Raw genomic sequence first — 15,576 nt, forward strand, 5'->3', positions numbered from 1 at the left:
CACAAAGATAAATTCATAGCAAGGTAACAGTGCATGCTGCAAACACTTTTTTGACTATTACACAAGTAAGGGTCCCCACAGAGTGAAGAAACCAGTCTACATTCAGGTGCTTTAGATTCCATATATACTACCTAACTCAAAATACAACCAGATTTCCCAAGGTTCAACCAAAATTCTACCACATATTGCAGAAAGTTCTCTTTATTTCATAGTAAAAGCTAAGTACACCTAAAAAGCTTTATGAAGTGTAAGAACACTTTAAAATAAAGCATGCTTAGTCACAAACTATCCACATTTTCTCATTTTGTTGCACTTAACTGCATTGTCTAAAACAAATTATGATGACAATTTTAGTGACTAGTGAGGGATGTTGTTGAGTTAACCTGAACTACTCTTCAAATAATAAACATGAAAATAACATCTTGAAACAATAGCCACAGATAAGACCAGACATACAAAAAGGGCAGACCTTTCCTTGTAGTCAATATTTAAAACCTCTATTTTAGAGATTTCTTTAGCCTGCCTTGTTCTGACAAGACTAAAAAGCACATAAGTTGTGATTCTGGAATCACCCTAAAGTATGTCACTCCAGCACCTATGTCCCTGGGTGTTTATTTACGTGGCCACTTCTCAGGGTAAATATACTGAAATTTACAAATCCCTTAGAGCTTTGTTTTTTCTACAGACACTATGCAAAAATCCATTCTCCAGTTTGCCCACTGATAAAGTAAGGGTGACTAATGTGGATGAGAAGTCTTTTGCGGCAGACTTGCCCCAGTAAAACATCCTCGTTCAGAACACTGCAATATATGGTGGGTATAGTTACCCGTTAAGTGTGAATGAACATGGGAAACTGAGCATGTTTTGCAGCCTGCATCGAGCTGTTCATTATTTAGCTCTACTAGCCTCTCACAACTGTTTGTTTCCCTGTCTACTGAGAGCAGAAGATGTTTTAGACAAAGAACGAACTGGAGGTATATCATCGCTCCCGAGTTTGCTGCGCTAAGTGGATATCGAACACAGTTTCTCACACAGGACAAGCACAGTCTTGCAGCACCACAGATCTATCCAGAACCACAGACTACACAGAAATCAATCCCCTGACACATTTCCCATTTATTCCGCTGTGCCGGGGCCAGGGGGGCCAGCGCAGCCCGGTCCGTGCGCTCCGTGCAGCGAGGCCAGGCCCGGCCCGGCACCCCCGGCCCAGCGAGCCGGCCGGGGCAGACACACACACGCATACTCACACACACAGACACGCACACAGACACACAGACACGCACACAGACACGCACACAGACACACGCACACACACACAGACACGCACACACACGTACACACACACAGACACGCACACACACACAGACACGCACACACACACACGCACACGCACATACACACAAACACACCCCGAGGGGCTCCGGGCCGAGGGCCGCGGCTGGGAATGGACGTGCTGGGCCAGCGGCAGCGCCGAGGGACGGCCAGAACCCCAGGAGCCCTAACCCAAGGTAGCCGCAGGCCACCTCACCTCACCTCGCATCCCTTTCCGCGTCAGGTGTGCCAACCGCCAGGACAGACAGGCGCCCTTGCAGGCGAGGATCCAGATCGCCTCCGCTCTGGGGACAGCCGCTGTCTCTGGGTGACTCCCAAGCGCCGATGCCAGCGGGGTTTGCTCTCCTCTCCCCTCGCCCGGATCTCCCAGCGCCTGCGCTGGCAGCGGCCGCGCCGCGCTCCGCCTGAGCCTGAGGCCGGCGGACGCGCACTGCGCCTGCGGGCCCTCACCTGAGCCGCCGGGCTCCCAGCGCCGCCGGGCGCCTCCCGGGCTCGCCAGCCGGGCCCGCGCCCGCTCCGGCAGCCGCCGCCGCCAGGGACGCCGGGCCCCCGCCCTCCATCGCCGGCAGAGAGCGCGGCCAGCGGCGCTGCCCCGGCTCCGGGGCGGGGTGACCCCAGCGGCTCCCGCTCCGCCCTCCCCGGGGCGCCGCTCGGGTCCGGGCGCTGCCGAGCCGGGCGGGGCCGGGGCAGCTCCGAGCGGGATGCTGCGGGACACGCGTGGGCATCGCCCGTGTCCCATGGGTCTGTCACAGGTGTTTCCAGTACTGCTGCAGAGCTGTTGACTAAACAAACAACCAAGGGAGGGGTACCCAAGCACAACCACAGCTCCTTGTTGTTCTGCTTGTTGTTTCAGGCATTTAATAATTTCTTACTTTGTGCTCGTCTTCTGGTAAGCTCAAACCCCTCTCAGACACATACTGATTATTTTCAGTCTAAGTCAGACAAATTTATTATTTATGTACCTGCTATTTTTTCAATACCTTTCCCTCCCCAAAACCAACCAAACCAACGTGAAACTTGTCCTTTAATTACACATTTTGGATTTTGGATATTTTGGATTTTGGGTTCTCTCATCTCTCCCTATCTTACACCCTGCCTTGACAATTGTTTTTTACAGCTGATGTGAAAAATCTAACTGAAACAGTGCAGCCTGAGTGCTCACTACTTGAGAGTAGCAATACTCATTTCTAGGGTGGACAACCTCAACAGACCATCAGCGGTTGAAAACTGGAGAGAAGGGACAAAAGGCATGCACCATCCGACTGCTCCATTTGTGCTTCTCCTGGGGTGCACACCCGGAGCTCACAGTTCCACATCACTCAGATTCCTGGGTACATCTGTCTTCCCAATACTCTTCAGAGGATCTGATGTAGAGTGCATATCTGCACATCTATGATGATTATTAGAGTTTGTGCTTTTAATTTGTTCAGTGTAACCTTCATGGCATTACTTTAAATTTAAGACAGAGAAAAGTTCTTAGAAACAGCACTCAAATATGATTGCTACCTAAAAATTTGGCTCTCGTGTTATCATAAAATAATAAATTCTACTTAGAAAATAATGAGATAAATATTTTTTTCTTTATAACACAAAGCTAAATCTTCACTTCAAATGTAGAATATAATTGAAATTATACCTACATTGCAGCCTTGGTAGCTAGAGACTTTATTTAATATCTGGCTTTTCAGGTGTCTCAGAACACCTGATATGAAAAAGGGATTGAAGCATCATGAGCTCTTAGATGTTATCCTGGGATCCTGAATAGGATTAATAACCTCAAGAGTTTAAGTTCAAATGATGTTTAAGATCTTTCAGAAAGCATACAGCTTCAATTTTTTTACTTTTCACAAACCTATTTCTAACATTTTATATATATTTATATTTTACTTTCATAGCACCTCTTGATATTCAATAGTTTATAGTGGGAAAATAAAAAATGCAGACAAAACCATTAAATACAATAAAAAATGAAGTCTTTATTCTTTTGGCTCAACTGTAATGTGGTTTACTGTTCTTTATGGTAATAGCATTTTCCTGCATGCAGTTCACCGACACACAAGTCAATATTTTTGTAAAAGGAGGAGTCAACATCGAATTTTTGCTTGTGTAAGAAACACAAAATGTCCTGATGTGATCAATTATACAAGTTTGCTATTTAATTCCTGTGGAAAAAAAAAAAAGCATTGTGGATCCCATATTATATTTAGAACAGTTCTAGTGCAGCATGAATCAACAAGAATAAGAATAGTCTATGTAAACAAACACTGGTAAAGATTTCATGAATAAAAATACTACCTTGAAACTTCTGATGCAGGCAGTGCTAGAATCTTAAACAAATCCTTCCCACCACATTTCAATTACAAGTTATATCTATTTGGAAGCAAGTGCATTTTGGACTCAGTTTGAAACTTATTTCACATTAAAATGTGTGCAAAAATACAGTACTAATAAAAAAGCAGAAACCTAAAGCTACCCCATTCTTTCCTTTGTTTCTTATTTTGTGAAGTTCTTGAATTAAAAAGTGCTATGGATAGAAAGTAATAAAAGTGACAGTAACATCAACCTGAAGATAATTCTCATTTCTTATTTTATGTACAAAATGCTGAAAAATAAAATAAAATGGTATTTTTTACAGTATTTATATTTTCTTAGAAAATTCTATCCATGTAGTTTTCAACAGATTAAGCAGTTTGCAACATATCCTGTACAGTCTGACTATGCACCGTACAGTAGTCACTTAAAATTTTAGAATGCAAAGCAAGAAGCTCTTAAATAACTGCAAACTATTGCTTGATGTCGTGAAAGAATGATGACCAATTGAACAATTTATTTCACTTAACCACTGAGCTATGGCTTCCCATATTAGACTCTTAACAGTGGAAGGAGTAAAATTACAGCAGCAAAGGCAAGATAAACATGCATCAGTGATAGCTTCCAAACTGTCTATAATGGTACAGAATACTTCATATTAGCTGTTGAGAGATTGCAAATTACACTTACTGTGGTACATATTTGATGCAATAAATATTGTGCACATGTCATTATTTGTTTGCTCAAACATGCACCACGGGATAAAGTAACTATTTACATAGAGGGTACTTTTTTAACCAACACATACAATGTCAACCTTGCTGAGAGCAGAAGATGGCTAAATGATACTGCAGGGTGAAGCAGAACAACTTCATAATCCTTGTGTTTTGCAGGTTTTTGGTAAGCTCAATTTCCCAAGGTCAGGTAAACTGTTTTCCGCAGAAGAATACTTAGAAGTGGACTCTATGTCCCTTGGTAAAATTTTTATACGGAGATTGTTCAACTACTGTTAAATGACTTATGAAAAAATAAAACATCTGTTCTATTATTGTAGACTCTCTGGGACTTTACAGGCACATTAAGATTTGTCTGGATGAGATACGGATACTGTTTTTAAGCACCTCAACATACAGAGCCACCCTGAAACATGGAAGTAGTCAGACTGCTGCTTTGTGCGACGTCATGTTTTCCCATGCATGAACTACAAGTGCAGCATGCCTTCATGCAAATCACTTCTGTTTGTACATTATAGAGAATCTGAGAGTAGAACACCTGGTCCTCATACCCCCTTCCCCAACATAAAACCCATTTACAAAAATAGTCACATATAATAGTAAACAACCTGTGAATTAAAAAATGATAAGTTCACCAACACTGATTTTTGTAAAAATATGGCAAATGTGACTGTTGAAATGCTAACAGTGGATACAATTTTTGTACTGTGTATTTCATCTTAAACACAGAGATTCATAGGTTTGCACCTTATTTTTTTAACTGGTCCCTACAGTCTGGTTGGCCATTTTATCATCTCTTCAGCAGTGTCAGCTGGTACTAAAAACAACAACCTCCTGTCAAGATGTTACCCTGTTTTACAGAGTTGCAGTTTGATGACGAGGGGTCACTGTCTTGCTATAGGCACTGACCTTATATATATATATATATATAATTATATATATATCTATATATGTAAAAACTGACAGTTTGGCATGTACCTCCTACAGGAGTCCTGTTGACACAAATACATACTTTTTCAGGCTGTAAACAGTTTATTACAAACAGCGTTCTATGTTACTTTTTACTTTCCCTGCTGTCTTTACCTTTATCTTCTTTTTCTGACTTGTCTTTTTCATATTTATCCTTGTCTGGCTTTGTTACACTGTCATAAGAAGGCGGGGAGGTTGTCGATGGGGTCATATCTGTTTTTTCTGGAGTGGAGTTCTCATTTAGTTTATCCATAATCATATCTTCTTTCATGGGCAGATCATCTTCCTCTTTACCTTTATCCTGACTAAATATACATGATACTTTTTTGACTTTTTGCCTCAGGAGATGACGTCTGTAAGCACGCTGAATGATGACAGCAGACACCTCCTCCTGCTTTCGTTTCAGTGTGGTTGTAATTGGTTCATAGGAGACTTTAGAAGGATTGGCTGCCATAAACCGATCTTCCATCTGTATTCTGAGGGCATCCATCTCCCCACTTTCCCCCAAAACACGCTTTGTGAAAGCAAACAAGATGTCAAGGCAGTGAATTCTGTCACCGCTCACCATGGGCAGATCCATTGCAATGAGCTGGACTTTGTTGGGTTTTGCTATGAGAAGAGGTGGATCTAATGAAGCGGCAAAATCTGATAATTTACTAAACTCTATGAATTGTGTTGCATCGGGGTCAAACTTCTCCCAGACTTCATAGAACATCTCAAAGTCATCCTCGCTCAAGGGTTCAGCGCTTTCTTCAGTAGCAACACTGAAGTTCTCCAAAATCACAGCAATGTACATGTTCACCACTACCAGAAAGGATATGATAATGTAGCTGACAAAGAAGAAAATCCCAACAGAAGGGTTGCCACAGTCACCTTTCACAGAGCTCCCTGGATGATCTTTATGGGGGTCACAGTCTGGCTCCCCACTGTTGAGAATTGGGGCGAGCAAACCGTCCCAGCCAGCGGACGTGGTGATCTGGAACAGGCAGATCATGCTGTTGCCAAACGTTTCAAAGTTGAACATGTCATCAATCCCAACTTCCCTCTTGACGTAGGCAAAGTTGGACATGCCAAATATGGCATAGATGAACATGACCAGGAAGAGCAGCAGCCCAATGTTGAACAAGGCAGGGAGAGACATCATCAAAGCAAAAAGCAGAGTGCGGATTCCCTTAGCGCCTTTAATGAGGCGCAGGATTCGACCGATCCTGGCAAGCCGGATGACTCTGAATAGTGTGGGAGATACAAAGTACTTCTCAATCATCTCAGCCAAAAACATACCTGGGAAAAAACAAGTTAAATCAGTAAAGAGTATTATTACATTTTAAAACCACTGCTAAAGATATATTCTAAAAGGATTGTAGAACTTTAAGAAGAGTAGGATACTTAAACAGATTTTTAGGGATTAGCCATTCAGTTTTTTTACAAAACCTTTGTGTTTGGTATACTTTTTTAGGACAAACTGATAACTAGTGTATGTATATTAGCAAATGCTGAGATTAGAGGAATACCCTTTTGTTAATTGTAAGAAAAATAATCTCAGTTAATCTGAAGAAAGATCATATGCACATTAGTATTGAAATTCCATGTAATCAAGTTTAGGTTATTTAAAAAAATATGTGTATTTTAGGAGAACTGTGACTTCTTAATCACACAAAAAATAACATGAACACAGGTTTATTAGTAATGACACAGAAATTCCAAACATAAACAAACTGATGAAAAGGTTAGTTATGATTCATGGAAGAATAAAAGAATTGAGCATTGTATTATGTGCCTCAAAGCAGAAAAATAACTTTTTTGATACAAAAATAGCAAAACTGATTTGCATATTAAGGAGTACTTAAAACCCCACAATTTTTACTCAAGTTCTTTCAAGTTTGCTGCTCTAGATAAAGCAAAGGTTAGTGCAGTCATTATTTATTACCACATCTGCTTCAGCTCTGCTCACTCTATCTCAGGCACAAAGCCTCTCAGGATCAAACAAAACTGAAGTAAGCAAGGGGTTTTACCCTGCTATCTGGGGTGCAGGCATCCTACCCTCATAATAGTCCCACACAGATTTTACTCTTGGATTTTGGAAGACTGAACTCTTTCACCTGCAACTGTCACTGTAAGTTTATATCAAAATTGCCTTTCATGCATGTGTAGGAATCTCTACTGATTTCAGAATATAGATCTAATTTCAACCAGTAAAAAAGTAGGTGTATGAAAATCTCTTGCTAAAAAATTCTTACCATACTTTTCAGTTATGTTATGGATAAGACTTTCTAGTGACAAAGTTGAACAAAAATATAAATAGATTTTACACAGCAAAAATATTTCCATGTTTACAGAATTAGACATTTCATAAAAGTGAGTTGCTCTTACCTACTATGGAGAGAATGACAACCACAAAATCAAAAATATTCCAACCTATAGTGAAGTAGTAATGACGAAGTGAAATCAGTTTCAGGACAAATTCTCCAGTGAAAAGTACGATAAACACCAGGTTAATCCAATATAAAATGTTTTCCATTTCTTCACTTTGATCATCTGTTTCTACCATCATTGTGACCATGTTAAGGCAGATAAGTATCATGATACTGATATCAAATGCTTGTTTGGTTACAAAATCAAAGACCATGCCTTGGAATTTGTTCTGTTATAACAGAAGAAAAAGAAAAAAAAAGGTATTTCAGATTAATAAGGCTTTTCTTTTTTTTTTTTTTTTTGCTTACAGCTTATTTCAGCCTAAGGCATAATAGAAAAAATCCAATTTTTAAATAGATGTAAAAATAACGGAAAATAGTTCTATTCTTACTGCTGGTCGAGGTATAGGCTTTTGTGGTTTCTTTGAACCCAATTTCTTCATTGCATTGTAGTATTTCTTCTGTTCTTCTGTCATGAAAATATCTTGACCTCCAAAGTAAACCCGAGAGACAAAAACTGGTTACAATCATGTATCTTTATTGATTACTTATAAATAAGACTAATGATCATATTCTCATCTGTGGGAAAATTTAGGACAGATATAAAAATCGTCTTTTATGATTTTTATATTAAGTATTAAGCGACAGAAAGTGTTGACAGCAGCTGGAACACTGATACCTTCTCAGACAGTGTTGACAAAACACAAAGACTAAAGAGGGTACAAATAAAGATAATACAATGTTTGTTATCAAAGTTCAGAAATCTATACTGCTGAGCTTTGTGACATGAAAGTAGTATAGCAAAGAGTTTTTACAGCTATATTTGGCTATTTCAGTGGTTAGCCTTTTTATGAGTCAATTAAGCCTTCAGTCTCAAATCCACATCTTTACAAAGATGACATTGAGTATTTCACTAACCATGGAGAGTCATAGATTGTCATTTGTCCATCTAACCCTCATCAAGACAAATTATAAGCTTTAATAATTTAATGTATTTACTATGTGGCACTTTAACTAATTTATCATAAAAATATTAATAAAGTTGTCATCAGTGGACCAAGATTTTTTTAATGTTCTTTTCAGAATAATAATGAAGTACTTATCTTCTTTTTCTGCTGGTTGAAATTGTCTATGATGACACCAATAAAAAGATTCAAGGTAAAAAACGATCCAAAGATGATAAAGATGACAAAGTAAAGATACATGTACAGGTTATCTTCATACTTGGGCTGATCCAAAACCTGCAAAACAGGCATAGAAACTACACATTAGTTTAACAGTGAATACAAAATATTTGCTTGTGGAGATTTCACTGCTACAGGCACTTAGGAAACTGCACAGGATTGTGGAAGAGAGGCATCCAAGCCATGTTTAGACTAAGCATATTTTCTTGGTATAGCTATGCACCTTCACTATACTACAGCAAGCCTCCTGCTGAGACTGCAGCTTACAAAAAAAAAAACGAAAGAAATGGAGCTTTACTAGTATAGTTTATTCAATTGTCTACTTAGAACTAGAGGAAAACTTGCTCCAAGGGAACAAGGGGCAGGCCAAAGGGTAAGAAAATGCACAGGTCTAATTAAAAATAAGCACTCTGCCCTAAAGAAAGCAGTCAGGCATCTTGCAGAGCACAATGAAAGTCTTAACTATAAATAAGATCAGTATTACAAAAAAACCCCCAAAAACCTCTCTGTGATGGTGTCTGTTTCCAAATATAAAGAATGGCTCAATGCATAATGAGAGGAGGAGAAGGTATTTCATGGCAACAGGTGTGTTGTAGGATTGGGGAATTTTGATTCAAATGTACCATAGAGAAAATGGAATACTGTAGGACTGCTCCTCTGCTTACCTCATTTCTTGTAGTTTTCCCATGACTTCCATTTTCTTTAACTACAAAATTATAGTAACTCTTTGTTCTTTCATTTGTACTGTAACTTCTGAAAGATGTTAAAATTACATTCTCAAATCTTGGAGCTCATACAATCAAAACAAATGGAGTCAAGGGACTATACTTACGTTACGAGAATCCACAGCTGCGTACATGATATCCATCCATCCTTTAAATGTAGCCTATAAACAGAACACAGGTGTTTAGGTCACACTGTTCCTGGAAAATGCCTTGTCAGAAGCATTTTTTAGGAGCTGAAGACTAAGTGTTTTTTGTACTCCTCATGAAAACCAGCAGAGTGAAATCCTAATAGCTGACTCTTGCTTTCTATTGTATGTTTTATTCATGGACAAGAATTGCAAGCCAATTCCAATATCTGACTATAGAGGGGCAGCATCCATTAAGAACTCTTTTGTCTATTATGAATAATATCTGGTGTAGAAGTTATTTTTCTGTGCATGAGCATTAGAGGTTTACTTGATACAGATTCAATGCAGCTACGGTCTATTATGTTTGAATTACGTTTTTTTTCTCATAGTCAGTATATCCTCTAGGCTTGTGTTACTTCTTCTGTAGAGTTATGGATTTATCTCACACTTCATAATTCAAACCAAGAATTGAGAGACAAAATTTCTAAATTAAAAAAAAAAGAAGTAAAAAACTTTTTACTGTTGCAGGTAAACAACAGAGATACAGAAAGATAAACAGAAATTAAGGACTGGTGACTTACCACTTGGAGCAGAGAAAGGTAACCAAGGCCTACATTGTCAAAGTTGACCTTCACATTCTTCCAGCGGGCAGTTTCGTTGTTTTGTATGAGCTCCTCACACTGACTGAAGTTGTTAATTTGGCTGATATCGAATCTCTCATCAGTTGTAGTGTTAACACAGTAGTAAAACTTTCCAGCAAATAGATTTACTCCCATGATACTAAATATCAGCCAGAATATAAGGCAAACAAGAAGCACATTCATAATAGATGGAATTGCTCCTAACAGGGCATTCACCACAACCTGGAGTACAAATGAAACCAAAGAGAGACACTGTAAGAATACAGGCACCAGGATCTTACCAATGCTTCACATGTAACATGCAATTATAATTCTAATATCTGTGTTACAACTCAGTTGTTGAGAGTAACAAGTCAGAAAAGCAGTACAGAGAAAAGATAAAATGCCAAACTTAGTTAGAAGGAAAAATACAAATAGTAGCGAATGTTAACTTTAAAGAATGGGTAAAGTAAGAACCATTAAAACAAACTTTAAAAAAAAAGAGGAAAAAGAAGTATTTATCAGTGCTTTTTAGATTATTTACTTAATGTATATCTGCAAAACCGTGATAATTATAATCCCTGACTGAATCGAACAAACCAAATTTTTAATACTACATGTTTACTGGATAAATCCAAGCAAGTCCAAATCTATTTCTAAGCAAATTTCTAATTGAAATTAATTTTGAGGATTTTTAAAAATAAAACCAAGTAATGAATGCATGACATTTTGGATGTTTACATTTAGAATTAAAAGTGAAAATGTTCAAACCAGGAAAACTACTGAGTATCTGAACACACCAGAGCTGTTAGTGTTCAGGCAACTGGCAGATAGAACTTGAAAAAGAGATTTAATTCCCAACTGAATTTTCAGAAAAATCAGGCTTCAGGAAAGAAAAATGTGAAAATGATTTCATGTGTGATGATGAGCAATGATTAAAAACATGCCAGAATGAAAACAAAACACAGAGGAAAATAAAATTTAGGAGAAAGTAGGTCCATTATGAATGAGAATTATTAATTTAATGATGGAATCAATGATGCTAAATTAATTAATTCCTATTTTAAATCTCTCTGTAAATAACTCTAAGAATATAAACCTGGTTAAGTATAAAGCACTTTGCCACCAACTTTGCCAAAACAACTGAAGCAGATCCTTAAAACAAAGAAGTTTGCTTTTTCTCAAAACACTAGCTATTACTTTGGTAGGCTTTTTGTACTTCATTTAGTATATATTATGTAAGTACTAGGACAGATCATCTAGCATAATAAACTTATTGTTTCTGTTGGAAATACAAATATGTAATGAAGTTCTATGAAGTATTTTGGCATTACAGTTATATCTGCAACTAATACCATCCCTAGAATCAATGAATTATAAAATTAGTGATCCAGGTAGATGGGCTTTGATTCCTTGCCCTCTTACAGAACAGAAAATAAACCGTTTGACTATTAGATAGGAGATGAACCACCATCATGTGTAGTATAAAGGAGAATTGGGCTGAAGGAAAGAAGAGATCCCTGTTGTACTTTCAGGGCCCCAATCCTGTCAAAACACTACCTCATTTGGGTGATAGACACTTTGGACATATGAGAGCCTATAGGACTTCAGTGAAATTGTTGTTATATTTAAATTTAGGAACTGGATCAAATGAAGTTGCTTTCAATGTGAACTACTCCATCATAAAAGCACAGAATGGTGCATGGGATCCTAATTTTCCATGCTTTTTTGTTTGTTTGTACCTTTTTTCCATATATTGTAAATCAAATGTTTTAATAAGTGGTTATTTCTGTTGCGGAAATTTAAAACAAATCAGAATAGTTTCTTAATCATACTAAAAATCTCCTTAGTAATACCTGTTATAAATTAATAAGCAAAATTCATATATAGAATTGTATAAGTCAGCATCTGGGTTGAGAGGATTCCGTAACTGATGGATAAATCTCTTCTGACTATTTCAACAGTGCTGTCTTATGCTGACAAGCTTGTACTCAGCACTGAACCACATGACTGTAGGAGGCCTAAGCAAAATTAACAGTCCAATAACTATGCTGAATTAGTTTAAATTGGAAAATCATGTACTCACTTATTTTTACAACAATCTGACTGCAATAATAAATAGCAAGGTCATTTTTCCCCAATTTAGGAATATTTTCCAAATATATTAGGTTTTTTGATTGAAAGTTATCTCAATTCTCAAAAAATGTAAGTAGATTTCTTAAATGTAATGATATCATCAGGAACAATTTTTGAGATATAAAGGGATAGTTAATGAAGTGAAAACATTTGTCCTCAAGCTTTCAGTCTCAGTACACCCAAGAATTCTGTTCCTCTTTGTGCTGCAGCTGCAGGTCCAGTCATGTTCTTTCCTTAATTGCTGGATTTCTACAGCTGACCTACTTTCTCTGGTATTAGTCTGAGTCCTGAAGCTACAGAGAACCAGCTTGTGATACGAATCATTTGAAGACACTCAAAACATACGGTTGAGCATCACTGGAAACACTGATCCCAACACCTTCCATTTCCACCAGTAGTAACTCTTTGAGGAAAGGGGGCTAGGCCTGGCAGCAAATGAAAGCAAGGGAAGCATAAGAAAGACATCAAACCCCTTGTTTTCTGCTTGAGAGAAAAAGGTATTAGTGCCTAGCACCATATAGCAGTGAGTGATACTGCTTGGGACAGAGCATGGACAGATTAATTATATTCCTACAGGCTATTTTAATGAAGTACCAAGTGCAAATTAAAGTATAACTTTCCTAGCAATGCCAGTGGTGGGAAGATGCAGAGAAAAAAATAATGTTTTTCATAGGGGCAATTTTTTTCTTTTAATTACTAGTTTGTATGGGCGCAAGTTGAAATACAGAGAAAAGTAGTGTGTTAAAAACTGTACCTGTACTGAACAGAATTTCTTGCTTGTATAAGGGAAGTGCTCAATGGAAGCAATTTAAGTGTCTATGCAAGTACATGCATTGTACCGGATTGTCATATTTTCAGTTCATACATGATAAATACCAATGGAATGATTATGTTATGAACAGACATCTTGAATTTCCATGTATCAGACCTCAAAATAGTCTTATACAAGTCATCAACTTGAGCTACTGTATCTTTAAAGACACTAAACTTGGAATTAATTACTTTAAATAAGGCAAAATTCAGTACATCCATTGGAATATTGCAATGGTTAACTGCCTAACTAATGAAGTTATAGGTCACATTTCTAGTCTTAAGTGATCTAACTTCATCTACTACTTTTTATTGCATTTTTTGCTAAACTCATAAATCTTCTCCTCATCTGGGAATGTACAGAGATACAGTTGGCAGACCAGGATCAAACGTGTAGATAAAGTTTACACCAACATGGAAGTCATGGGATTTACAATTACCCCTAAACCTTCATGACAAGGTTATTGGGTTTTTCCTTGCAACAATGAATTGCCACTTAAGCAATTTTATATAAAAATTGAAATATTTTTATTTTGAGTTTTTTGTTTTGCTAATCATTGTCATAAAAGAAACCCCTACAGTTAATACGATGAGGTAATACTTTAGACAGGCCTTACCTCTGATATAAACATCCCAAATTTTCAAATTTGTTTTAGGAAAAGTCCTGAAATTTTTTGGAGGCAAAGAAATGCTATTTCCTGTTTGAATTTATAACATTTCATCAAAGCCCATTTTCTTTTCTACTGAAGTCTCTTCTCTTACTTTCCACACACACAGAGCATGACATTTTCTTCAGAAGCTCACCAGTTTGTAGTTGATTTACAAATTAGCTAATCAGCTTATCACCTGGGGTGGCAAAGAAGAGTGATCGCAGGAGGGAGCTCACACAAGGATCCCTCTTAATTATGGTGGGAGGGTTCCAGTTCAGGTGCATCTGCTGATGCCCACAATGGCAATATGTCCAAGAGAGACAGATGGACCCTGAAGGTGTAAGCCAGACACCTTCCTGTGGCTGGAGCTAGAAATATCTACCATGTCTGGTTGCTCACTACTACCCTTGAGAGAAACATTTCTAGAGCTTTTGAGTCATGGCTGAGTACACCAGGTCTTTGTCCATTTCAGTGCACTAAAGAAGTGATTTAAACTGACCACTTTGACTTTGCCCTGAGACACACTGATCGTGCCCTGTTGGGCAGCTGAGGGCCTCAGCTGTGGTAACTGATAAGAGTGGTAACAAACAGCTGGGGACAGGAACTTCTCAAATATACCAGCAAAAGTCTAATATGTTTTCAGGCTGCTTAGTGCTCTACAGATTATACTCAACATTTTACAAACAATATGGAAAGCAATGGGCAACCAGAAATCACTAAACCAGCTCCACCTCTAATATGCTAGAAAAGTTTTCTTAAATAGAATGCAATGGTTCTAATACGAAAGAGAGAAGGTATTTTAATAGTGCTAATTTACTTATTAACAGACAAATTAATTTAAAAACTTTTAGTTCTAAAAGACTTTCCCAATTTATATATACACAATACTATGTTAAAGGATATAAGATTATGTATGATAGCCCAAACTGGTACAAAATACACATGTGCATGCATACATGGATGTATGCACACACACTTTTAAGAGGAAGTATTGGAGCTTTTTTAAACTGTTCTGACAATAGCAGGATTTGTTTGTATAGGATAAATTCAGTAATATTGCATAGATCCATGCAGTTGATAGATCCTTGGGCCCTCCATGAAAGTATGAAAATGGGGAAAGGCCAAGGAGCCTCATTAAGTGTAACAATACGTGCAATAACACATGAATTCATATAAGCAGATGAAGCCTTTTGCTTATATGTTAGTGATAAATGTGAAATATAGAGGATGGTAGTGTAGCATTTCTGCATGGATTGGTCGTTGGTTATTCTGCATGCATTGTTTCCGTGGATGCATGCATTATTTCAGATTCTTTCACGTTGTCTTACCCTCATCCCTTCAAATCGCGACAAGGCTCTCAGAGGTCTCAAAGCTCTTAGTGTCCTAAGGGATTTAATCGCACCAAGTTCTGAGTAGCCCAAGGCATTAGCTGTTAAGCTAACCAAAGAGACCTACACAAAAACAGAAAGGCAATATTGCTCATTCATCTCTATATCCTTCTGATACATATGGTGGGAATGATGTGTGCCCTGAACTTCTCAAGAAGATTCAAGGCTGGACCTCTTTC

General features: G+C 38.0%; 2 protein-coding genes across 7 annotated transcripts in view; both read right to left on the reverse strand.

The window, feature by feature from the left end:
* Window positions 1-1,683, reverse strand: part of CSRNP3 (cysteine and serine rich nuclear protein 3) — a 98,425-nt gene extending 96,742 nt beyond the window's left edge. Inside the window, exon 1 of the mRNA XM_059475663.1 lies at window positions 1,534-1,683. The gene's annotated coding sequence lies outside the window, so the exon portion shown is untranslated. The remainder of the gene's footprint in view (window positions 1-1,533) is intronic.
* A 1,605-nt stretch (window positions 1,684-3,288) lies between these two features.
* SCN2A (sodium voltage-gated channel alpha subunit 2) overlaps window positions 3,289-15,576 on the reverse strand; it is a 74,157-nt gene continuing 61,869 nt past the window's right edge. For all 6 annotated transcript variants that reach the window (XM_059475659.1, XM_059475661.1, XM_059475657.1 and 3 more), the window contains 7 exons: window positions 15,338-15,460; window positions 10,375-10,656; window positions 9,773-9,826; window positions 8,860-8,997; window positions 8,149-8,253; window positions 7,716-7,986; window positions 3,289-6,626 (listed from right to left, as the gene is read on the reverse strand). In XM_059475659.1, coding sequence (XP_059331642.1) covers window positions 5,431-6,626; window positions 7,716-7,986; window positions 8,149-8,253; window positions 8,860-8,997; window positions 9,773-9,826; window positions 10,375-10,656; window positions 15,338-15,460 — 2,169 coding nt within the window. In that variant the 3' untranslated portion in view covers window positions 3,289-5,430. The remainder of the gene's footprint in view (window positions 6,627-7,715; window positions 7,987-8,148; window positions 8,254-8,859; window positions 8,998-9,772; window positions 9,827-10,374; window positions 10,657-15,337; window positions 15,461-15,576) is intronic.

Source organism: Ammospiza nelsoni, chromosome 7, assembly GCF_027579445.1.
Source record: "Ammospiza nelsoni isolate bAmmNel1 chromosome 7, bAmmNel1.pri, whole genome shotgun sequence".
NCBI lineage: Eukaryota > Metazoa > Chordata > Aves > Passeriformes > Passerellidae > Ammospiza > Ammospiza nelsoni.